This window comes from Anopheles gambiae, chromosome 3 (assembly GCF_943734735.2).
Source record: "Anopheles gambiae chromosome 3, idAnoGambNW_F1_1, whole genome shotgun sequence".
Taxonomy (NCBI): domain Eukaryota; kingdom Metazoa; phylum Arthropoda; class Insecta; order Diptera; family Culicidae; genus Anopheles; species Anopheles gambiae.
The window spans coordinates 80,787,769-80,810,259 of NC_064602.1; the positions used below are offsets into that span (position 1 = coordinate 80,787,769).

At 42.9% G+C, this 22,491-nt stretch overlaps 2 protein-coding genes across 3 annotated transcripts in view; one reads left to right on the forward strand and one right to left on the reverse strand.

Annotated features, from left to right (window-relative positions):
* LOC1278317 (uncharacterized) overlaps window positions 1–22,491 on the reverse strand; it is a 213,707-nt gene that overhangs the window by 90,630 nt on the left and 100,586 nt on the right. The window lies entirely within an intron of this gene.
* Window positions 7,744–9,075, forward strand: LOC133393404 (uncharacterized). Its single transcript, XM_061658264.1, has 2 exons — window positions 7,744–7,917; window positions 7,987–9,075. The coding sequence occupies exons 1-2, from the start codon at window positions 7,888–7,890 to the stop codon at window positions 8,797–8,799; spliced, it is 843 nt and encodes a 280-aa protein (XP_061514248.1). The 5' UTR covers window positions 7,744–7,887; the 3' UTR covers window positions 8,800–9,075.

Genomic DNA, 22,491 nt, shown 5'->3' on the forward strand with positions numbered 1-22,491 from the left:
CAATTCTTGTTGATTCGCGAAAAACAAAAAGTAAAACAAATGGAAGAAGAGTTGGGGCATTTTACATTCAGAACAAACTGGGCGCAATTATCAACGGAAAGGAAAGTTTTCAACTCCCACACAAACACACATTCCTTCGCCGCGCAGCATTCGGGCCAGACAAGGACACGCGGATGTACTGCGCGCTTCGGCGTTTTCTTCTTTCGTTGTTGTTCGTTCGCTTAAAAAATACAACAAAAAACCTTGACATATTTATTGAATTATTCATCCAATTACGAGACCCACAGCGAACGGGTGAATCTGAGGGAAGCATAAAATCGCGAGTCATTATTTTGATCTCGGCTTTGCACTGTGCTCTGCCGCTTGCTCTGCAGGGATACATGGTAGAGCAGCTCATAAACTGTGGGACTCCGTGTGCTATCGTCAAGATAATTGAATTCAACGAAAAAAATATCATACGGACGCAAAGTTCGTGTGTAAAAGGAGCAAGTTGGGCTTGGATGGCAAAATTTTCCCAACGTGGTATAAATCATTAACAATGAAATTCAAAGAAACTTGCTTCGTATGACAGCGTTCCGGGAAGAAGGGAAAATTTGTTGGGAAGTGGGAAAAATTTTTTAATGCGTATGAACACTTTTAAAATTAAAATTCCATACATAACGTTGCCATTGCATACGGAACGTTTAATAAACTAAAAAAGGCGTGGTTTCAAAATTTATAATGGTGAGAGCTTCTAAGTTTTCAGTCAAGCTTTCTGAGTTCTGATATGGATTCGAGAGGAAAAATTGCACTCCAAAGTATTTTTTTTTCAATACTAAAAAAAATATAAAAAAGAAAACTATAACGGTCTAATTTTGAAGGACAACATAACATAATAAAGCTTTTAAGGCGAACTGTTAAAATATCTTCAAATATTGAATAAAATAAATAAACGATAATAAATAAAAAAACTAGTTATTGTGTGATCCTTTCGTAAATTTGTTTTTTACTCGATATTATATTTGATTAAGCTGGTTTAAATGATCAAATATGTTTATTTTATTTTGTTTTTTGTTAAATTAAATTTCACGCTAAACGTAAAATTTCAAGTGAGAACTGGTTGGTCTCAATAGTGTCCTTTACCCAACTTTGTGTTTTTCCAATTGACGTTAAATAACATTCGTGAAATCGTTCATTTACAATGCATTATCAATTTAACAATACATGAAAAGTCTCAAATGTTTCTTATTAATTTCTTTGCAAGGGTAAAATTACCCAATCTCATGAGAAATACAAAACATTATTGATCCTATCTTTAGTTTTCGTTATGTTAGTAGGAATTACAAAAGGAGATTGTTGTTGTTTATGGATTATAATTGGTCGCCTGACGCTTAAACAATATTCTTATTCTTATCCGACACCTAAACCTAACCTTAACATGATGAAACATTATCCTTTCATTGTAATTGTAATGAAATTCCATATATTGTAAATAAATCGGAATAATATCACTGCTTTATTTTTAAGCATCTAGATTCTAGAACAACCTGATATCCCGCACTGTACAAACAAACATCTACCTCTTTCAGCAGATTAAGATATTGATCTACCATGACGACAAATTTTCCCGCTCATTGGTTTGTCACAAAATCCCATTCCTTTGTTGCTCCCGCTTTGTATCTACGAACCTGCACAAACCGTGCTGCCTGATGTACCGTGGCAACGTTTTGTTGTTACCCAACGCGACTGATGTGCCGCACAATACAAGCCACCCAGGCAAAGTAAACCCGAATATCTCGTCAGCAGTGCTTCGGTTACAATGCTTGTTTTTTCGCCCCCAAACGGATAATAGGCATATGTGTGCATGTTTGTGTGCTTACGTTGCATAATACATTAAAATCCATCCATCTCTTCACTACCGCTGGTAGAGTATCCTCGTGCAGACTTTAAAGTCTACGAGCGAACGGTTAACAAAACCTCACGATTCATCACACGCTGCCGGATGAGAGGGGGGAAAACCGGGGATGTATTTCCGTACTTGTTTGTAATTTTCATCCTCCCATGGTTATGCTTTTTCGGGAAAGCTTTCAAGCGATGCGCCCCGATTCGGTTGCCATAGATACACTCCCGGTAAGGTTGGGTGTGTATTATGCGCTGTGTACATTGCTGTTAGGACGTTGGTATAAACGAGCGCCTCACATTTCATACGAAACATACACGGATGATTTAAATGTTTAACTTTCAAAGTACACGGCAGAGGCTTTTTTTTTCGCTGCAAAATTCAATCAATCGATAGCTACACGATACTCTGGGATGTGTGCTGTATTCTTGAAGTTGGCTCACCGCACCCGGTACCGAGAACGGAAATGGGAACTGACGATGTGCGGAAATTAGGGACTAGGCAATGTCGTCAAGAGTTACGCTTTGGGAGCTAGCGACATGTTGAAAGAAAGGTCTGAGTGTGTGTGTATGGTTTTCTGTGTTTTTTTTTTTTTTTTTGGGGGAGTACAAAATTTGAACGTGTTTGTGGGAAACTCGCTACGGAAACACCAACCCATCTCGTTGCAATTTCCCGTACACTTTTTCATCCGCTCTCTGGTTCATGTGGGGTATGTGGTGGTTTTAGAACACAAACAAAAACTCTCACCCGCTGGTGCCACTTTTGCCTTCAGCCTCTGGCACGGAAAACAGGAGGAAAATGATCGATGGCGTATAAATATGTGGGGAAGAATTTGGAAAAAAGGCACAGACGACAGGTCGGTGTGCTGCCTTCGGGGAAGCCATGTTTTTGAGAAAACCAATTTGATCGAAATGAAAACTTATGCTACGGGAATGTTTCGGATGTGCAGGCTGGCTTTAGGGCGTGTTCGTTTTTCCTACTGTTTGGAGAAGACATAGGGAAAGCTTATATTATTACAGACCAAGAGGAGTGGAGTGCCTTTGACCATGAAGAGTTCGTTCGAAGTCATCCGAATTTTCAAAGTAATCCAATAAAGAGCAAAAGATTCAAAATATCCTTCAAATACTGTTCATTTCAGACCTAACTGTGTCTTGAATGTTTTTTTTTTATCCAATTCTTGCTGCAGCACAGGTGTCGGTGTACTACTACCTTCGTTACAGACACCTTCTCGCCAAGCCCTTATATGGTGCCGTTAAGCCGACACATTCGTGCTACTGTATGAACGCGCGGTACCAGCTGCTGCCACCAGCACTACCCCCAAGGAATCGCCACCTTAATTGTGTCCTGCAAAAGCATCCAGAAGAGCAAAGAAGACACATACACACAGACTCTTGGGACAGAGTTTCGAGAGTGTGCATCGTGGCAAGATCTCCTAATCAGCGATCAGCGTCCCGTGCGTCCCCATGTACGGGGACAGAGTGGTACAACCCGCCGTCGACCCACCGTGAGACGTGAGTAACGAGCGTTCTGCATTCATTTGCAAGCTTTTCGAGCGTGTGGCTTCGATGGATGTCCCTTGAGGCGGGGACACACACACACACGACACAGAAGCATTCTCGCTCCTCATGCAACAAACTTAGCAAAACTGGACACGTCGTCGTCGTCGCCCATTGGTGCACATCTCAAGAACGGCGTCGTCGTCGTGGTGCAACGCCATTGACGCCAACTGTGTTTGTCCGTGGCATGCTGTGCTAAGCAGTTCAAAAGCCACGAAGGGCACGACGCAAGACACACCGAAATGGACATTCAATGCCCCGGGTGGCTCACCAAGAGATCCATATCCCGGTGTCGGTGTTCCATGGGTCTGTCGTCTAGCTAGGCAAGAGGTGCATCTATTAAAGCGGTTCGTTCTCGTCCGATGCTCAAAAGATCCAAAAGATTCATATGAGCGGGATTGAATTTAAAAAAAAACAGCTGGAAAACAAGGCAGACGACTACACACCGTGTTGTCACCTCGTCTACAGCCTGCAGCCTCCGGGCAACTACAGCCCGAACATCAATGCGACAACGCGAAAAAAGCATCGGTAATCGGTGAGGTTCTTATCTACGATTGAACTTCACGGCTCTGCTCGGTACGCGCGAGGCACGACTTGCGCTCCCCCCTTCGCCAAGCAGCAGCCCTCTGCCAAAATGCCAATTTAACACGATGCAGCTGATGGTGATGGGACGTATCCCCCATCGGATGGCATTGAACCGAGGTAGTGCGAGGGAGGAAAGAACACACACACACACACACACACACACACCGTAGTACACAGTCTTCACGGTCACAGTCACAAGGTATGGCTGCACTCGCCGGTCCCCTACATGGAAAGGTTCCCCACCGGGAGCACCATGGCCCTTTTGTAATGATTCTTATACGCTTTCCCGCAGGTTCCCGGTTCTTGGATGCGTGACTCTCGCCAACGTTCTTCGGCGAGGGACCACCATCTTTGCCGTGTGTCGTGTCCTGTGTGGCGTGTCGTTCTGTTCTATCCCTTTTGCAGGAACGAATATCTGAAATTCATGACTTTGCTTCGCGTGCAAGCTTGCCAGCGGTGTGTGCGAGGGCACACATTGGGGTTTGGGTCTATAATTGCAAAACAATGTACCTCTCCAAGGCCAAGGTGAGCAGAGCCGTGAAGCGGGACCGGATAGTTCCATCCAGCTAATGAAGTTGGCAAGGTGCTACCGTGTGCATTTCGGTATCGGGAATTAATTAGACGGTGTAGTACGGAGGTGCGTGCTAGAGTCGAGCGGCTGTAGGTTGTAAATGGTGAACCTTTTGGTACTAAATAGGAATTTTTAAACTAAATAAAGAGAAGGGCAATAGTTCAACTATTTAATAAAATATATTGTTAAAGAAAGCACTACACTTTGCGAGATGCTTAGTTTTGATTTGAACTTGCGACCACCAATCGTACAAACCAATGATTCAATAAATAAAACAGAAATCCAACGAAATATTCTCGACATTTTTAATGTTGTGGACAAGACTAGACTAGACACTAGACAAGGTTTATGACGTCATAAACGTCAGTCTAAATTTAATCGCATGACTGGAGCTACAGTGCCAGATTAGCTTTAGGGTTTTGACTTAGCTATCGTTAATGTTTATTAACTATTCTCATATTGTGATCTACTCTGGAAGGATCACCAACAATGCAACAATGCCGTTTCTCCCTGATTGGAGGAATACATTCCATATTTTAAAAGTACTGCATTTTATGATTATTGCTTAGTGGCCTGGAAAATTTTGATTAAAGTACTTTGCTCCAAAAATACATTCAACCGCAAAACAACTATATTAATTGACCGTTCAAAGTTCCAAGATAATCCACTCGTTGATGTTCACACCCAAAATGTAATTAAAACATTCTTCGCCGCTCATAAATAAATTCAGCGCTGCTGAAGTTTCCAGAAGAGTTTCCTTTTTCAATAATGCTTCTAAGAAGAAAAAAAAGTACATCAAAATTCATTTAGCACACCCAAATCAAGATGCTCAACTCCAGACGTGACGATTTAATGACAATTTTTCGCATCCGTTAATCTTCTCGGGTGCCCGAGATTTTACGTTCCTCTCCTACCAGCGGCCGGGAAAACGCAAAGGCAAACAAAACACCCAACACATCCGATGGGGGTTGCAGCACTGGAAAGATCTTCCAATTTGGACGTGAACTGCATTTTTGATGCTTCGTCCAGCAAAGCATATTTCACCAACCGGTTAGTCTCGGGGACTCTGTTTCGGGGTGCGCTTTTTGATGATTCACTTTCAGCCCGGCCAAGCCCCCCCGAGGGTCGTCGGAAAACTTTGTCGACAACACGTTCCTTCTCCTTCGTCGTGGGTCAGTATTTTACTGCAGCTACTAGAGCACTATCAATCTCATCTCATCTCCGGGACCGCTACTTCCAGCAGAGCCTTTGGGTGCTAGAGCACTATCCTCGCAAAACACAGCCGGAGGATAGCTCACGGTTTCATTTTTATTATTTTAAGATGAACCACACAGCTCAAGATGCGGATGCGGCGGAAAAGCTTACTACAGAGAGCCAGTCGAGCGAAGGGGCCCCATAAAGACCCGTTGGCATCGTAAAATTTAATGCAAATGGCAATGCTTCTCCCGCTGCTGCTGCTCTTTTCAGCAGCAAAAGGAAATTAAGAAGTTGTTTCAGTTTAACAGACAATGTCGATGGTGCCAAACGGGCCGAGCAGAGATATTTCGGTCCTGGGCCAGAGACAGCACCAGCAGCGTGCAGAACCCGACCCGGCTTCGTTGGCCCGAAATTGGTCATTAAAGTGTTGTCAAGATGTTGTTTGATTTACAGCGCACTGCTAGTGGTGTATCCTTTCTGCCGAGCGGCCAAACCGGGGCGGCTTGGAGAGATGGGCCCGGCGAGATAATTGATGCGCACCGTGTGGCCGCTTCGAAGCAGCTTTGCAGAACGAGCTGCTTTGCAAGAGGAGGGAGGGGGGGTGTCTTTTCCGGCAACAGGAAATCTTGTCAACATTGTGGAAAATTTTGTGGTTTACAAGATGAAGGAGAGGTTTGGGGTGATATATCAATGAATTCGCTCATGAATAAATTTACTGTGCGGTCAACCGTAATGTAATTTGATGCTTGCAAAATGGACTCTCGCTTTTTATTTGACTCCATGATGTGAAGTGCTCCTCGGAATGATGAATGGATGGTGCAATGGAGGCAATAATTTTTAAATGAATTTTGTGCTTCAGTATGGTGTTGCTGTTATGTAGTTATGTAGATTGAGGCAGTGTAAGGTCGATGAAAGGCTTGACACCCTAAACACATCCTTTTGGAAACTATGGATACTGCATATTGATGTGTTTTGAAATTGCACGTAATGAGGGTTTTGTGCTATCCATCTGAGATTATATGTCACAACTTCGTAGTTGATAGGTTTGGAGGCATCGAGATAAATTCGGAGCCATCCAGAGCCATCCGTAGTCGATGTTAGGGATTTGTGTATAAAAATAGCACTTAACGAAGATGCCAATGCTTTGTAACAGCATCTCTGCACCGGCCGTCTCTAGTCCCAACACTGACCGACTACAGGCGTCTCCGACTACGGACGACTCCACACCGGAAGAACCCAACTCCGGATGACTTCAATTTTGATCTCCAAACAACTTCAACGCCGGATTCTCTGAATGACTCCCACACTTCGGAGGACTCCGGAGGACTCCTACTTCGGACAACTCCAGTTTCGGTTCCTGACGACTTAAATTTCAGTTGATTCTGACTCCAACCGGCTCAGATCGTCTACGACAAAGGACGACTCCGACTCTAGGCGTCTCCGACAACGGACGACTCCGACACATGATGACTTCAACCTCGGATGATTCAGACTCCAGGCGTAACTCCGGATTCTCTCGATGATTCCCACTTCGGAAGACTCCGGAGGACTCCTACTTCGGACAACTTCGGTTTCGGTCCTTGACGACTTCCATTTCAGTTGATTCTGATTCCGACCGACTTGGGTCGACTACACACCGGACTACTCCGACTCTAGACGTCTCCGACAACGACTCCAACGCATGATGGGAGTCAAGTAGGAGTTACTTCGGATGATTCCGATTCCAGGCGTAACTAGTGGTTCCGATTTTTCCCGATTCGCGAGTGCCCTCCAGCACATCAATTATCTGGCTCGAACGCATACAGTTGCTCTAGCTAGTTTATTTTCATCAATAATTACTGAGAGCCATTTCGTACGAAAATTTAGATAATTTTACATTAAAGATTATGAATTCTAAAATCATTAAAATAAAAATATCACAGTCAAAACTGTTTTCATCTTGTAGTTTATTTGACAGTTAGTTTTGTTTTGACAAAACTGCAGCAAAATATCATTTATGCATGAATGCAAAAAACCTTAACCAAATAACAACTCATCACAGCAAACCATGGCTTGTCTTCTAATAAAACAAGTCTACCAACAGCATCCTAGATGAAAACATGAACGGTTCGAAATCCTCTGCCATAAATGTGAGTTTAAAGTGATTGCTTTCCCTTCATTTAAAATTAATCACATTCGCACTTTGTCCACACTAGCAGTCCCTCACGGCGGCAAAGCTTCAACGCATCATCAAAAATGTACGTGCCGCATCTAGAGCGGACACCGCGTCGTGCAGTACCAGCAGCGAGGATCACAAAAAGTTTGCCAAGGGACACTCTTCTCCTCTACCAAACGCTAGGGAGTTAAAAATTTCCTGCCGAAAACTAACAGCACACGAGATTGATAAATTAATCAACTGTCTGCCATCCACACAGTCACCTCCACCACCACCATCCATCGAGTGCTCCTCCTCCATTTCAGCCGCCGACAACACCAAGCAACAAGTGCACCAGCAGCAGCAAGCACCGGAACTATCCATCTCGAACGGCCAACTACAAGTTGAATCAGAAATTTCTTTCACCAGCTCAGAATCGAACGCCCGGCTGTCCCGTTCCACCCCAGAACTCCCGGCGGACGTGGAGGACAATTTGGTACATTCCAGCGAGTCGCTCGGTTCGTCCTTTGGCGTCTGCTCGCAAACTTACCACGCAAGCTCGCAATTAAATTCCTGTCCGCCAACTTTCGATCCGACGGTTTCCGCGGTGACATTATTCGCTTTCCGACCAATTGAACCAGGCTCGTCGGAAGAGTACGAAAGTTATGGCGAAACTTCCCGATCCGACGATGTCGATAGGCCAATTATGCAAGTTAAAGTGCGTCCCCTGGCATCGGCATTGCAGCAGCAGCAGCCCGTCCTCTATCGCCGTTACCGGCAGCAATCCGATGACGAGCAACCGTTGATTGATTTTCGACAAATTGAGCGTAACACACGGGCTGCAGCGAGAAAAGCGCTCGGCGGTGGTGGATGGTGATGGTTAAAAAAAAAGATAAGCTGGAAAGAGCACTTCCGGGGACGAATCAATGGTGAAACTTTGTTGCATTAAAGCAAATCGCTTTAAAACCGCGCAATTGCAGGATTGCCAACGGGTGTACAAAGCTTTAAATTCGGATTTGAGCATGACAGTGTAGAAACAAGTGGTCAAATTAAATTTAATGTCAAATATAATTATTTTTGTGTAGTTTGAAACTTAAATTTAGTGGAATATTTGTAAAAAAATTTACTCTAAAAGAATTGTTTGTCAAATGAAGGACCTTGTGATTCATTTCTTACAAATGGCTTTCATTAGGCTTCTTGTAGTACAGGATTTACAAGAAGCAGTTCTGATTTTGAATCAATTGTATGATTTATTGGCTTTGTAATAAATCGTTATAACAGTAAATAATTTGTAAATAAACAGTAATCTCATCATGCCCAGCCTTATCACTTCTCTTATCACGCTAAAAGAGTTCTCGTCTCTAGTCTAGGCAAATCAGTCAAACAAACATATAATATCAAGCATCTTTTTTCACAATATTTGTAGATGATTTTAGGTAGCATCAAAGAAACAAACAAACGAATTGAATGAATTGGTGGACAAAATTGAATTCAAGTTAATTACACAAAATATTACAATGAAACCTGTTGAAGTATGCCATAATTCTTTCCAGTTTCCGACATGCTTGAAATTTAGTTGCTAAAAAAAAACCTTATTTATCACACCGCAAAAATCATTGATTTAATGCTTGCATAAAATAAACCTCATCCTGTCACACTCACTGCAACTGCCCTGCATGCACAAGCGCAATTGCCATGCCGATGGATTACGTATTATGTCAAAACTCTTGCCCCGTTCTAGTGCAATTGATGAGACAAACGTGGCGGCCCAGTTGATGCTGCCTCCATCCATCCCTTCACCGGGTGAAAGGATCCGCGATGTGAGTGGATGTTTCAATACAAAAAGATGGCTAAAAACCGCAACCCTACACCACCGTCGTTGGCCCATTCGCTTCGGTGTACTTGCGCGGTACTCCAAGGCACAAAGCACGACAAAAGCATAACAGCAGAGAAGAGATCCGCCAACGTGTGCATCGTAAACACATCCATCAGATCATTTTAGTGCGTGCGGTCGTCACGTGTGATTGAAGCTCGTCTGGAAGCAGCTTGCTCGAGCAGGGAGGCTCGATGATCGTAACTCACCCACACACACACACACGCACACACGCTGGATGGAAGCTGCGGTTAAAGGTCCGTCAATCTACTACCAGCTAGAGCTACCAGCAATCCCGAAACCGATTTTCCCCGGGCCGGATTTGACTGATTTAATTCCCAAAGGGGGTGAGGCGATGGACAGAAAGGAAGCGTGGCAGAGATGGCCGGGGAAGCAAATGTGAGCATTATGTACTCATCCTCCCTTCAACCACCCTCAACACAACAAAAGCCCATTTTGCCACGAAAGTTGCCATGATACAATATGTGTATATGCATTATTATTGTTATTATTAACACTTTGTGGGGCTCAGCGGTGAAGATGGTAATTTAGAAAAAGTCCATGCTTATGGGGGTAAGAGAGTCGGTCAAAGCTAGCCCCCGCCAAAGGGACGGCTTACGTCCCCGGGCCTGCTAGAGGTTATGTAAGGGCAGATGAGGAGGATGACGATGATGTTGTTGTTACACCATTGTTCAATGCTACCGTTACCTATGTTGTGTGTGTGCGTGCGTGCATGTATTTTATTGTTTCCTGCGAGTGAGTGGAGCGAGTAAACCGGACGAGGGGGAAAGCTTGTGGCGATGGGAAGATGAGCCGGAAAGTTGACTCTTCAATTGAAGTTGCGCGCCTCGTGAGATTTAGGTATTGGCAGGGTTTGGATGATGCTGATTTGAATATTGTTGTGAATTTAGGTATGAATAAAGCTTCATTCTAATTAAAGTGCATGTGCGTGCATATATTTGGTTACCAAACATATGTTTTTCAGGCTGAACGATACTGAAGAATTGTGTGGCTCTCCTGAGACTCACTTAAAGAATGCTTGATTAATTCAAAGTAGTATGTTACTATTGAGTATTTATGAGTGATTTCTACTAATACAGGAACTCATGTTCATAGTGTAGATGAAGCTTTGTCTATTTTCAGACTCCTTTTCCTGTTGTTTGAGTAACAGGCCTTTATTTAGTGTAGCTTTTAATTGCAATTTAAACTTAATGCATGCTTTTACCTAAGATCCTCATTGGTATTATCTATAACGCCTGTCATGTATGCCGAAACAAAACAGAACAATATCAGTAGAAGATTGTGATGAACAGGACTATTCTCACGCTAGTCCCACATAATTCCCATTCACTTTAGGTATTTCCAGGTGTTGCAAGTAAAACAGAACACCAAATGTTTTTAATGGAGGATATTCTTCTTGTAAGTAAGAGGTTTATGTAACGTATTCTTATTCATATTTTGCGTATTAATAACAACACTCTACCCTTGTGAAATTGTCTATAACCGAAATAATCCGTATAATTCCATATAACAATCCATAACGGCAAATTGAATCTTGAAGGGAGAGGTAAGTTTCGTGGTAGGGAATGAAATGAAAGAAAAACAAACTCATTAGAACTTTTCAATCTATTTGCCAATAAAATAATGATTTTTATAAATAAAAAAAACTATAATTTAGAAGATTAAAATAATGTGGAAACCAATTTTGTTTCATGGGCTCAACGTAACAATAAAAACCACGAACAATTTCTCAAGGATTTTTGAAATATACTCACTTCAAGTTAAAACTTATGCTCTTGAGAATTATAGGATTATTGTGACCGTTACCTTAATATAATTCTGAGATATGTCGGATATAATTCCGAGAATTATGTGACTGTTACCTTAATAATCAAAGATGGAATGGAATGGAATGTGGATGGAATGGAATGTGTTCTAGTTCTTATTCAGTTTTTTAGCTACAGTGTCCTCCAAAAGCTTGTAGCAGCCGAAACTGAGAAAAATGTCTCCTAGTGACATGGTGCCTACTGACTCATGCTAGTTTGATTTGTTCTCCGTGACATAATGTGAAGTCATCTGAAGTCTTTTGCATATTTTGGACCCAATAAATCCCAAGCAGATTAGGATAGAAAGTTATAGGTTGAATATTCTGAAGATCTCTCTGATTATCAACATCACGATGTGAATTCTGGATAGAACAAAAAAAGAAGAAAGATGCTACACTGTCGTTGTTCGGTTGTTCAATGAACATCTAGCGACATAACTAGAAATGCTAAGTCTAGGATATTTGAAAATAAAGCGGTTTTAGTGTTTTATAAGCTTGTTATTGAGAGAAATGGAAGGATAAGGCTCATATTATTTTAATGCATCAATTAATTCACAAATCAGTGCATCCATCCATTTTCTACAATATTCAGCATATCCTCCAGAGGCTAAGAAGAGAAGATATCGAATGAAAACTCCAAGAACTTCAAAACCAGTAAACCTCAAAGATCAAGCCAGCAAGTTAACTTCATTATAATCCCAACTTGTAACTACAAAGAAACCCCACCAGCCACCCAAACGAAACAAACCAAAAAGCTCATTACGCTGGGAAAGCTCGTTTGTCATAAACACCACTTAGCAAAACGCAAACATAAATAGGTGCTAACTGCATTATAAGGCAAAGCCAAGCGGCCGACTCTAGCACTCGGTTGGGTGCGACCGCAGTCCTTTATCCCCTTCCCCATTTGACTGTGTGTGTGTGCCATGTACCGAACTCAATGCCCTTTTGCTTCGCGTCAATCCTAGCCCTGAAGCTTTCCTTTCTTTCTGGGTGTAGTCCCTAGGAGCAGAGCGCTATATTGTTCTGAACTTCCAAGAAAACTATACCGAGGTTCCTTTCTGCGACCTTATCATCGGACAAAAGGCAGGAGTGGAGGAGTTCAGCGAGTTCATATTTGAAATTAATGGTTCTCTTTCCGTCCTCTCCCGCCAAACCTTCACCAAGGGCTATCGAGGCGATGCTTTGGGACAGAAAACCCCTTCACCACAATGCCTCTCCCCGGTGCACGAGGCTAGCAGCATACACAGAGCTCCTCCGGCTCTGCTCGACTTTTCCATCCGTTCTGTTTCATCAGAAACCCCCTCTAAAGCATAACACACTCGAAAGGGCTTTTTTGCACTTACAGAAGTGGGGAGCTGCGCAAATACAAAGCAAGATACACTCACACACATACACAAACATGTACATGTAGAAACAAAACAGACTCCCTCACATCCCGATCATAACCGCAGGACGCAGGGCGCGCGCGCTCGTTCGCGCGCTAACAAGCTACGACCCATTTAGCGATGACGTTTGGTGATGGCCTTTTCAACGGTGCTCACGATTTTTCATTTCCCGTTTCACCCAGGCCCGTCGCAACAAAAATTGAACCAGCCAGCCCCATTTTAGACGACTTAAAACAGGAGGTTTACCTTAAGTACATGTGTGTGTGGTGCACATTTAAGCGCGCACGCGAGTGCTTACTATTCGCACGAAAGCAGCACACACAAAAAAACGGGCGGCTTTACAATCTTGCAAAACCCCACCCGCACTCTAGTTTTTTTTTTAAAGCGAAGAAGAAGAGACGGAGGCTGTGTGGGTGGTCGGATCCACCAAATGGCCCGAATGGCTCGTCGCGTAGTGTGTTGTTTTTCCTTCCATTTCCTTTGGCGTCGAGAGCCTAGTGCCCGCGCACTAGAAAGCAACCTCTTGAGATTCTTTTTGCACCGTTTGCTGCTGCTGCCTGTGCTGGGGTTCATCATAAATGGGGTGAAATATGAAATGGCTGGCGCGAACGGGTTCCACCATCTCCCTTTCCCACTACCACCATGTGGCTAATAATCAGAGTAAAATGCAAATAAATTCGACGCTCTTCTCTCCCATATGCCCAACCGGCGGAGGAGGGCTCACGTATATGCCAGGCAAAGAGGGAAGAAGTTCGTGATTTTTACCCCCCAAATATTCCAGTTCCCTTTCCCAGCAGGATCGTTGGCGCTTTTCCGTGCGCCAACAACAACCCATCAAATGTGGTTTATTTTTATTTCATGCAAAATAAATATCACTGCAAGCGACAGGCGAACCCGATGCCGGGAACGGAAACAGCGACGACACAGCACACTAGTGCCAGTTCCTTCCTCGGAGGTCACACGCTAGCACTAGTGGATGGAGGATGATGTTCGATTTCTAGTGAGGGAGTTCAATTTTGCTGATGAAAACTTTGCATTCCACCGTGTGTAGGGTTGTTTGGGAAAGGGTTTGATAAAAGCGCATGCTGATGGTGTGCGAGCGAAACCGAGAGCAAACTGTGCTCTGTCCTTTTTAAACTCTCCATACCGTCGATTGGTTTTGGGAAAGCATGATCTGATCCACTTCTTCCCCGTGGGCACGCAGACAGTGGAAACGTTGTGAAAGTGCCAACACTCCATTGCTTCTGAGTCGGCTCACTCTGCTGCCACTCCGTTGGGTGTTCAAGTCAGTACGCTTTAAAATATGTTCCTTGTCAACTACTAGCAGATATTGCGGATGGCTTTAAAGGATATGATTTATATGTTTGTAAAATAATAACCAATTTTGCTTATAATTCTTCATAGAATTGATGATTCAATGTCCTCTTAGCCGTCTCTTACTGCTATTTATACGTATTAGAACGTTAAGGCATTAAAGTGTTAGAACGTTACTACGGTAGATCTTCAGAATACTAATGACATGGTAGAAGGCCACCATTATTCCTGTAAGTTCCTACGTTCGCATGGCCAGGAGTTCATTGGAAACGGCCATACAATGTAATAGTACCTGGGAAACATGATCAGATATATCAGGAGGCAGAAATTGCGTCTTCTGACTTCGCGGCGGCAATCAATGACGCCAAAACTCAATGCGATCATTTTAGGCGACTTTCGGCGGATTTACGATGTGACACCCAAGTCCGCGAACCGGTCCCAGCGAGAATTTCTGAACGAACATGATGCAAAAGCTCTACTCCAGCAATTTTGTAGCGAAACTAAGGAAGACTTGATAACAACCGAAGGCAGATATTCAAACATACCTACATGTCTTGGTCTGCAATGGATAAAATTCCGGATAAAGAATGTATGTTACATCGTGTCATAACGACCTTCAGTAACTTTCTAGAATACTTAGTATCAAGCGATTAGATCAGTTAGTCCAGTTCTTCCTACAGAGTGTCAATCGGATTTGGACCCATTAGAACAAGTTGTCAAACAAACGATTATAATCAGATTATATAACGATTGCAGCTTATGATGTTATAAACTCTTATTTGAATCTAAAGAATACATAAGAACATTGAAACTACAATTATCTCATCATTAAAATTGACTTTAAAATCCCCTTTTCGGGAAATTACATTTTTGGGTATCGTTTTATTACGTTAATTCTTCAAACTGGATACTTAAAAATATATAACAGATATTTAGATAAAGGCACAGGAAACATTTAAAAGATGTGGATGTATCCTAACCTATAAAATTAATCATAAAGATCACGTGGCCCAGCAGAATATCCATTTATCAACTTTAATCAATTCTAGATTAATTATTCATTGAAAGTGCTAGCTAGTTCAAAGTAAACTGTTTTACCATCAAAAAATCATCATAATGTGTGTCCTTGGTTTGATTAACGCTGGAAAAAAAACTCAACAATTCTCCTGAATGCAAATTGCATTCCGTCCAAAAACCCCACCACCCCAAAAGAAAACATCAATTAGAAACCCCTAAACGATGTCTGGACCAATATAAACTAACAGCAACTTCCACCCAGCAGGAGAAAGAAAGCGTTCCGGGCGCTCGTTTCGTTTAGCAGTGGCAATGGCAGCCAGGTTTTGTTGTTTTTTTTTCGTACCACTGATGTTTTTGCCTGTCTCGGTGCAAATATCACTCAACCTATTTTTCTCCACACGGATGTTGGTGGCATTCACTCGCCCGGGTTTTTTGCCGTTCGCCCTTTTGCTGCGTGCGTTTGCTTCTCGAAACCCACCTCCCTCTTCGGTCGCCCAAATCGCAGGTCCCACCGTCACCGGCACACGGATATGTATGTCAGTGCGTCGTTTCCATCGGTCAGCCGTCTAATTGAAGTTGATGTGCCGTATGTAAAGCAGTGAACCCGGGGAGAGACGTTAATTGCTCGCCCCCCGTGGCCACTTCCCTAGCACTCCGTTTGCGCCGGGCAGCTTGGGAGGGTGGTGGTCTTGGAGAAATTAAAAATAAATACCCATACTGTCTCGCACTCTTTCCCGCGCTCTCTTTCACGGACGCACTGGTACCAACGGTTTGGTGCAGACTCGGTGACGTGCAAACCGCGGTGCAGCCAAGTGACGGAGCAGCACATTTCCACCGACAGCTAGACAGACACACTGGTCGGGACAGATATGGGCGCTGCACTGGGTTCCGAACAACTGTCACAATGCGTTACCGGGAGAGTTGATGCCCGGACTGGCGTACGCATGGGGCGCGCGTTTAGGGATTTTTGTTTCTGCTTGCTTTTGCTGTGCGTCTGATATTGCTGAATTTTATTGAGCTCGCTTGGTAGAGAAGGATGCGCACAGTGACAGCAATTTGTCGGGGAATAATATAGGCTGGAATGCTGAAGCACACAAAAAAAAAACGTGTAACGCATTTCACTCCACTGCAGACGCTCTGACCTGTTTTCAGTTCCTCATTCTCCACAGTGGCCAGCCACCAGTCGAATGTCAAAGTCAAACCCCAACCAGCACGCTTCACAAACACGCGGACGGCCATACTTAGGCTGATCGATTTGAAGTGGGTACCAACCGGCTGGTGTGCTGTCTTGTACATGTGCATTGCAACTGTCAACGGTTGAATGGATGCAAAACGGGTCCCGAGGGACCAAACATTGGGGTAAGCACAAACTAGCTCTTGTCATACGTTCGTGAGACGAGTGTAATTTTGGTGACATTGAACGAGTTACCCCGGAGGAGGTGAGCTCAAGCAAAACTTCTGCAATGAGTCGTTGTGGAAAAGGTCAAGAGATAGTTAAATTCATGTAAGAATTGAATTGATATGATTTAAACGACTTAAAACTGAGAACCAAAACATGAAAAAAAAACATAAGACTAACAAACAACAAAGAAAAAAGAAACACATTAAATGTGTTCTAAACTATTTTAAGAAAAAAGAAAATATATAAAAGCAAACAATGTAACGAAAACATAAGATAAAATTTGAAACAAAATATAAATTATAAGTAAAATTACAAATTCATCAAACATTCATACAAACAACAGAAACGAAATAAATCGATAAAAAAAATCAAGAAACCAAACCAATGGTAGAAACTAATACATCTAAGAAAAAGAAATGAAAATAACATTAAATCAAAAGCCTTTTGCTAGCTAACGACAGGAGTGCCCAAAAACTCATCGGAACTTTATGATCTCACAGTGTTTTTCTTGCGTTTTTTTTGCGATGGATGGAAATTCCACGCCACGGATTACACACCGACATACACACAAATTCACAAAAGGCAACAGCAACAGGGGCAAATAAAAACGCACCACAGTTTAATTTACGCTCGCTGCTAAACAACCTGATCTGATTGTGTTCCGATCGGCCGCCACCAACAGCTGTGCCCGCGCACGGTCTTACCGGGGCCCTTTCCACGCCTGCTAATCCATTCGCCTCACCGGTAGCCTGGGAAACACGGCGGCGGCGTGGTGTGTTGTTGGTTTAATCGATCGCACGCAACCGCCGCGATCGTCTGGCGCGATCGATAGTAGTAAAATGGTGCGGGCACTGATCGATTGCTGATTTTCCACACCACAAGTGGAGTTAAACATTTTCATTAGGGAGCCAGCCACCACTACCAGCCGCCATCACCGCTGCTGGTCGTGTTCGTTGTTGCTGTTCTATCTTGTTTTTTTTCGCTGCTGAAACTGAATTCTGAAATTGACTCCACACACACACAGGTCAACGACTGGCGGCAGCCAATGAACCAAGCATGTTCGAATTCACGAGGAATGTGTGAACGAAGTGAACGTTAGTTTGTGGTAAGCTAATTAAAACGGAAGATCCTAATGTTCCTTAATTTTATTTCTGTCCTTAAAGACGAAATTAAAATAAAAGATTTTATAGTCAAGTGGTCTAGAACGACTGTTTTTCCCATCCAAACATACACACATACGCTCAAAACCCACGACTGCGACCTTTCCCATTGCCAATAAATCAATTTACCACACGCCAGATCGTGCCGCGAGTTGAAAGCAACGATAATCAAACATCATATTTCAATTATCGCACCTATAATTTTCTCCAGCTGTGCAGCATACCATCAACGATGGATGGGCACAATACGGTAGGTGGAGGTGGTGGAAGGTGGCTAAGTGACGTACCGGTGTGAACGAAAGCGTTAAAGTGCAATGCTCAAACAATAAAATCATAATGCGCTGTCTCTCATCGATCGCCCGAGGGACATTTCGCACGGTTATTATCGCACCCTGTTTGGTAGGTAGGTAGGTAGGCGGTAGGGTAGGAGATGAAACACAGCCGACAAATTGATCACGCCTCCAAGGGACAGTCATACGTTTTTGAACCCTTTGCCAACCGTCGTCGATGCAGCGCTGGGTGATCAATCACAACTGCTGGTGACGATGCTGTGCAGTGAGATGAATGAATGTAATGGAAAGCTTCATGTTCTAATGTCGCATGCTGTGAAGTTGGTTCCACCAAAAAGAAACCTTCTTGAGAATGAAGGCTAAGAAGATATCTTGTAGAAATATTGTTTTCGCTACAGCTGTTCTTAGGAAAGCTTTTTATGTGAGTAAAACAGCTTAACAGAAAAAATCACAAACGGTCAACTTGCGATCAAAGTGTCCTTAGACATAAGTGAAAACTTGTTAATTATCTTCAAATATTGATGTCTCTGGTTTTAGAAAAAAAATTTAAAATGTTCAAAGTTTTTTCATAGTTACAGGGTTTTTTAGGAGTTCTCATAGCTGTGGGACATTTTATTGACTCTTTCTTCGGTGAAATGAACTTAATGTAATGGGAATTGGACTCTATAACAACCTTGTTGGACAAATCCAATAGAAATGTTCAAGGCGCCTGTCTAAAAGGGGTGCTTAAAGCCCAATTTCCATCATATGAAGTTTGTTTCCCATAGGCAAGAGTCAAGGAAGCGTCCCACAACTATGAGAACCACTCGAAAACCCTGTAAAGTTCAAATAAATCCTTTATACCAGGGTTAAAGTCCAATTCTAAATTTAAATCAGAGTTGAGACATTGTACATCGACCCACAAAAGATACATTTTAACGATCTGTAATACTTGCAATTCCCCAGTAGTAATACTTGCAATTCCAGTAGAGGTGTTACATAGATGTCTTCAATCATATACCTGAAAGAAAGAATAAAACAGTTTAGGTTAGTTATTTTTCTATCAAGAAGATATACAATGAAATAAGAAATAAATATGAAATTACCAAAAATAAAATTGAAGAAACAAGATGAAGAAGACATTGAAGAATAAAGCTTCAATGAGCCATAAGATCATTTAGTTCTATAAGCAAAAGTGCCTGGGTGTTTGTGTTTATCATTGTTATTACCTCCGGAATAGTAGCGTTCGCGTAGTTCTTCAGTAAAATAAAAGCTAATTTTGTCGTAGGCGAAAGTAAAAGATTGATCTCTTTCAAGGTCAACTCTTACCCGCGGGGCTTTTCGAGGTTATTGAATCGAAACCAAAAACGAATGAAACTTAAGATGTTTTAATCGAGCATTATCGACAAAAAAATAGGATTAAAATACACTCAAAAAACCCTCCGATCAAAAACAGAACCTGCTGCATCATGGGCTATGTTGTGCAGTTTTTATACCTACGGGTATATAAGAAAGGGAAACGTTTCTGTTTTGGCAAACTAAAACCTCCCGATATCAGCTGCCATACACGCGCTCATGTGGTGTTGTTTTGTTACCTTCCAAAAAGCAACCAGACACCAGCAACAAACCCAGCAACTGCTCTGCTAAAGAACGCTCAGATGCTGCTAATCCAGTTTTTTGTTGCTTTTCTTCAATGAATCAACAAAAGCTTTTACTAGGCGGCCGTTCTTTCGATTGCATGGAACAGCGTACCTTTCCAAGGCCACACAACACTTCCTAAAAGGCGTCACACGATTCACCTGCCGTCACAGTTGCGATACAGCCTATAATTCTAACGAACAAGAACAACCAAAAGTGAACAAGAGAGTAAAAGTAAAATGTGCGCATGGAAGACCAGGCTTGGATGAGTGTGATCCATTAAGTTCCTGATAATTTTTTGACTTGCTTTAACTCAATTTTTATTCTCTTGCTGATTTTTATGACCAGAGAAAATTTAAAACGTTTCATCAAACCTTTCTCTAACCATTACATTGGTAAATGTAGCCAACAATGTAATCTCAAAACCATCCATCGTATTTATATAGTTCACCTGCACTTGCAATTTAATTGAAACTCATTAAAATAAATTAATCTTTCACTGGAACGATCGCACACATTCCTATCCTTACTTCCTTGGCATCGAGAAACAAAACAAGAGCCACAAACACAACACACAGCGCACAATGCGGCTGAAACGAAGGCACCAAAAGGAAGACCGACAAGAATCATAATAACGCTGCTCTCGTTGGTTGGCCTCGCGGACTGCTTCGGGCGGTTGAAAAATAAAAGTAATGATCTTGCAAGGTCGTTCTGGTTGGAGATGTAAACTAAAGCCCAACGTGTTCTTCTGCCACGTACAAAACGTTTCAGGACAGCAGGAGAGCGAACAAACAAAACCGAATGACGGCGAGTGTAAAAACAATGCGCAGTTCAGATGCTGTTATTTCAGAATGTTTTGCATACATGATTTGCTCCAAAGGAGAATTGCACGGGATCAAGAGGCGTTTCAATGGTTTAGTTGCTAAAGGAAATCAAGTTTAATTTCTGTTGAAGAATTAGAACTATTTCCCAACATTTAGATTCTTCTTCCCTCAGATTAGTCGTGAGTATAAATTAGATTAAAATTTAACACATTGAAATGATTTTTCATTGGCTTATATTTCTTCTATATCCCTAGAAACTAGATAAAACGTTTGATTGTGACCCCTAAACTACAACGCCCTTTCATAGCGTCCAAGAACATTCATACCGTATCCCAAGAACCTTACCATCTTTGCAACAGCTTCTTTCCACACCTTCTCTTCCCACGTTTGCCAACTGGAAAACCGAACACCGGTCGTCTTTTCCACGCCAGAGTGCAAAGATTTGACCGCGGACAGCATCGGGGGCTATTGACCTGGTTGCTGGTTGCGCCCACAGCGAAGGTGGCTGCTGCAGTTCCCTGCAACCGGACCTCGGGAACCTGGCGCATACACTGTCGACGAAGCAGCAGCAGCAGCAGCTCGCTCGCAGTGTAGTTGGTGTGTTTACCGATCGTAACACCGATAACTGTGGCAAACCCTTGGTGTAGTATTCGGAAGGTGAACGTAACGGTAAACATGTGATATAACCAGCCAGCAGTGCACGAGCAGGAGAAGAGCACTCGCTCCGACGCTCGTTCGCTCGCCCAAAAACGGCAATCGTTTTACACATGGGGCGTGAAGGTGTGAAGCAAATTAAATCGCGCGTTCGGCTGGCTGGTTGAAGAGCCACAATCTTCGCCGCAGTTAAATGCTTGAAAGACCAATTTGGATTGCCTCCATGCAAATTCTACCTCACACGCACACACACACACACCCAACGCAAAAGGTCAAACGTTAGCTAAGAACGGACAGTTTGATGGGTGGGGTGCACGAAATAAACAATGAACTTCTCGCTGCCATCCAACAATAAAGGCTTCTAGCAGGAGGTCTTAAGGTTAGGTCAGGAGTAAGAATCTGCCCAGCAGATTTGCTCTATTCGATGGGCGATAAGACCACAACAATGAGGATTTGGTTTGAACAACAATACGGCAAAGGGTTGAGGGTTAAAAGGGTTTGATTTATAACCCGTTTGTACTTTGAACTCCCATCCTAGGAGCAATTACTTAAGATAATTTTGCCTATAAAACAATCTAGTAAACAATTCAGGAAAGATTCTTCCAAGCATTCTGCTTTCTTTTTAGCATTTTTCGCTATCAAAAACGCCGCCTTACCATTTATCATACGTTCAACGGGGACAAAAGACTTCAACAGCCGTAGCAGCGACGAACTTCGTTGCTGTCAATTGGAGAAACAAATCCTTCACTGTAGCCGGCATGTAACATCCCTCCAAATCGGCACACAGCATGGCACAACTGAGCGTCTGACTGAGCGAAACCGTAGCAAAGGGCCGCTTCCACGCTTGTACACACCCAGGGGGGTGGTTTGATTTGGCGTACTGCTTCGCCGTTGCTCTTTCGCGTTTAGTTTCGCTATCACGATTGAGCTCCCTTTCCGCCCCGTTCGCAAGAAGAGCAATGAACTGACCTTTACAGAGATCTTGTGTTCTTTCGAGCCTGAAAACAACCACCACATACCGGAAGGTCATTAACACGGTCAGGTAGTTAGAGCGTTTAAAAGCGACCCAAAAGCAACGCAATACTGAGCGATTGAAAGGCCCTTTTTAGCATTTTTAGTACGACGTCGGTGCTTCAGCGCGCGCCGTTAACATTGTATTTCAAAATCTTCTATTTCTTAACCACTTTGTGTTATGTAATCGCTTGATT

Excerpts from the sequence above, each read along its gene's own strand:
- LOC133393404 (XM_061658264.1), top strand. The coding sequence starts at position 7,888 with ATGAACGGTTCGAAATCCTCTGCCATAAAT. Across the intron at positions 7,918-7,986 it reads CGAAATCCTCTGCCATAAAT|TCCCTCACGGCGGCAAAGCT; the intron begins GTGAGTTTAAAG and ends CCACACTAGCAG.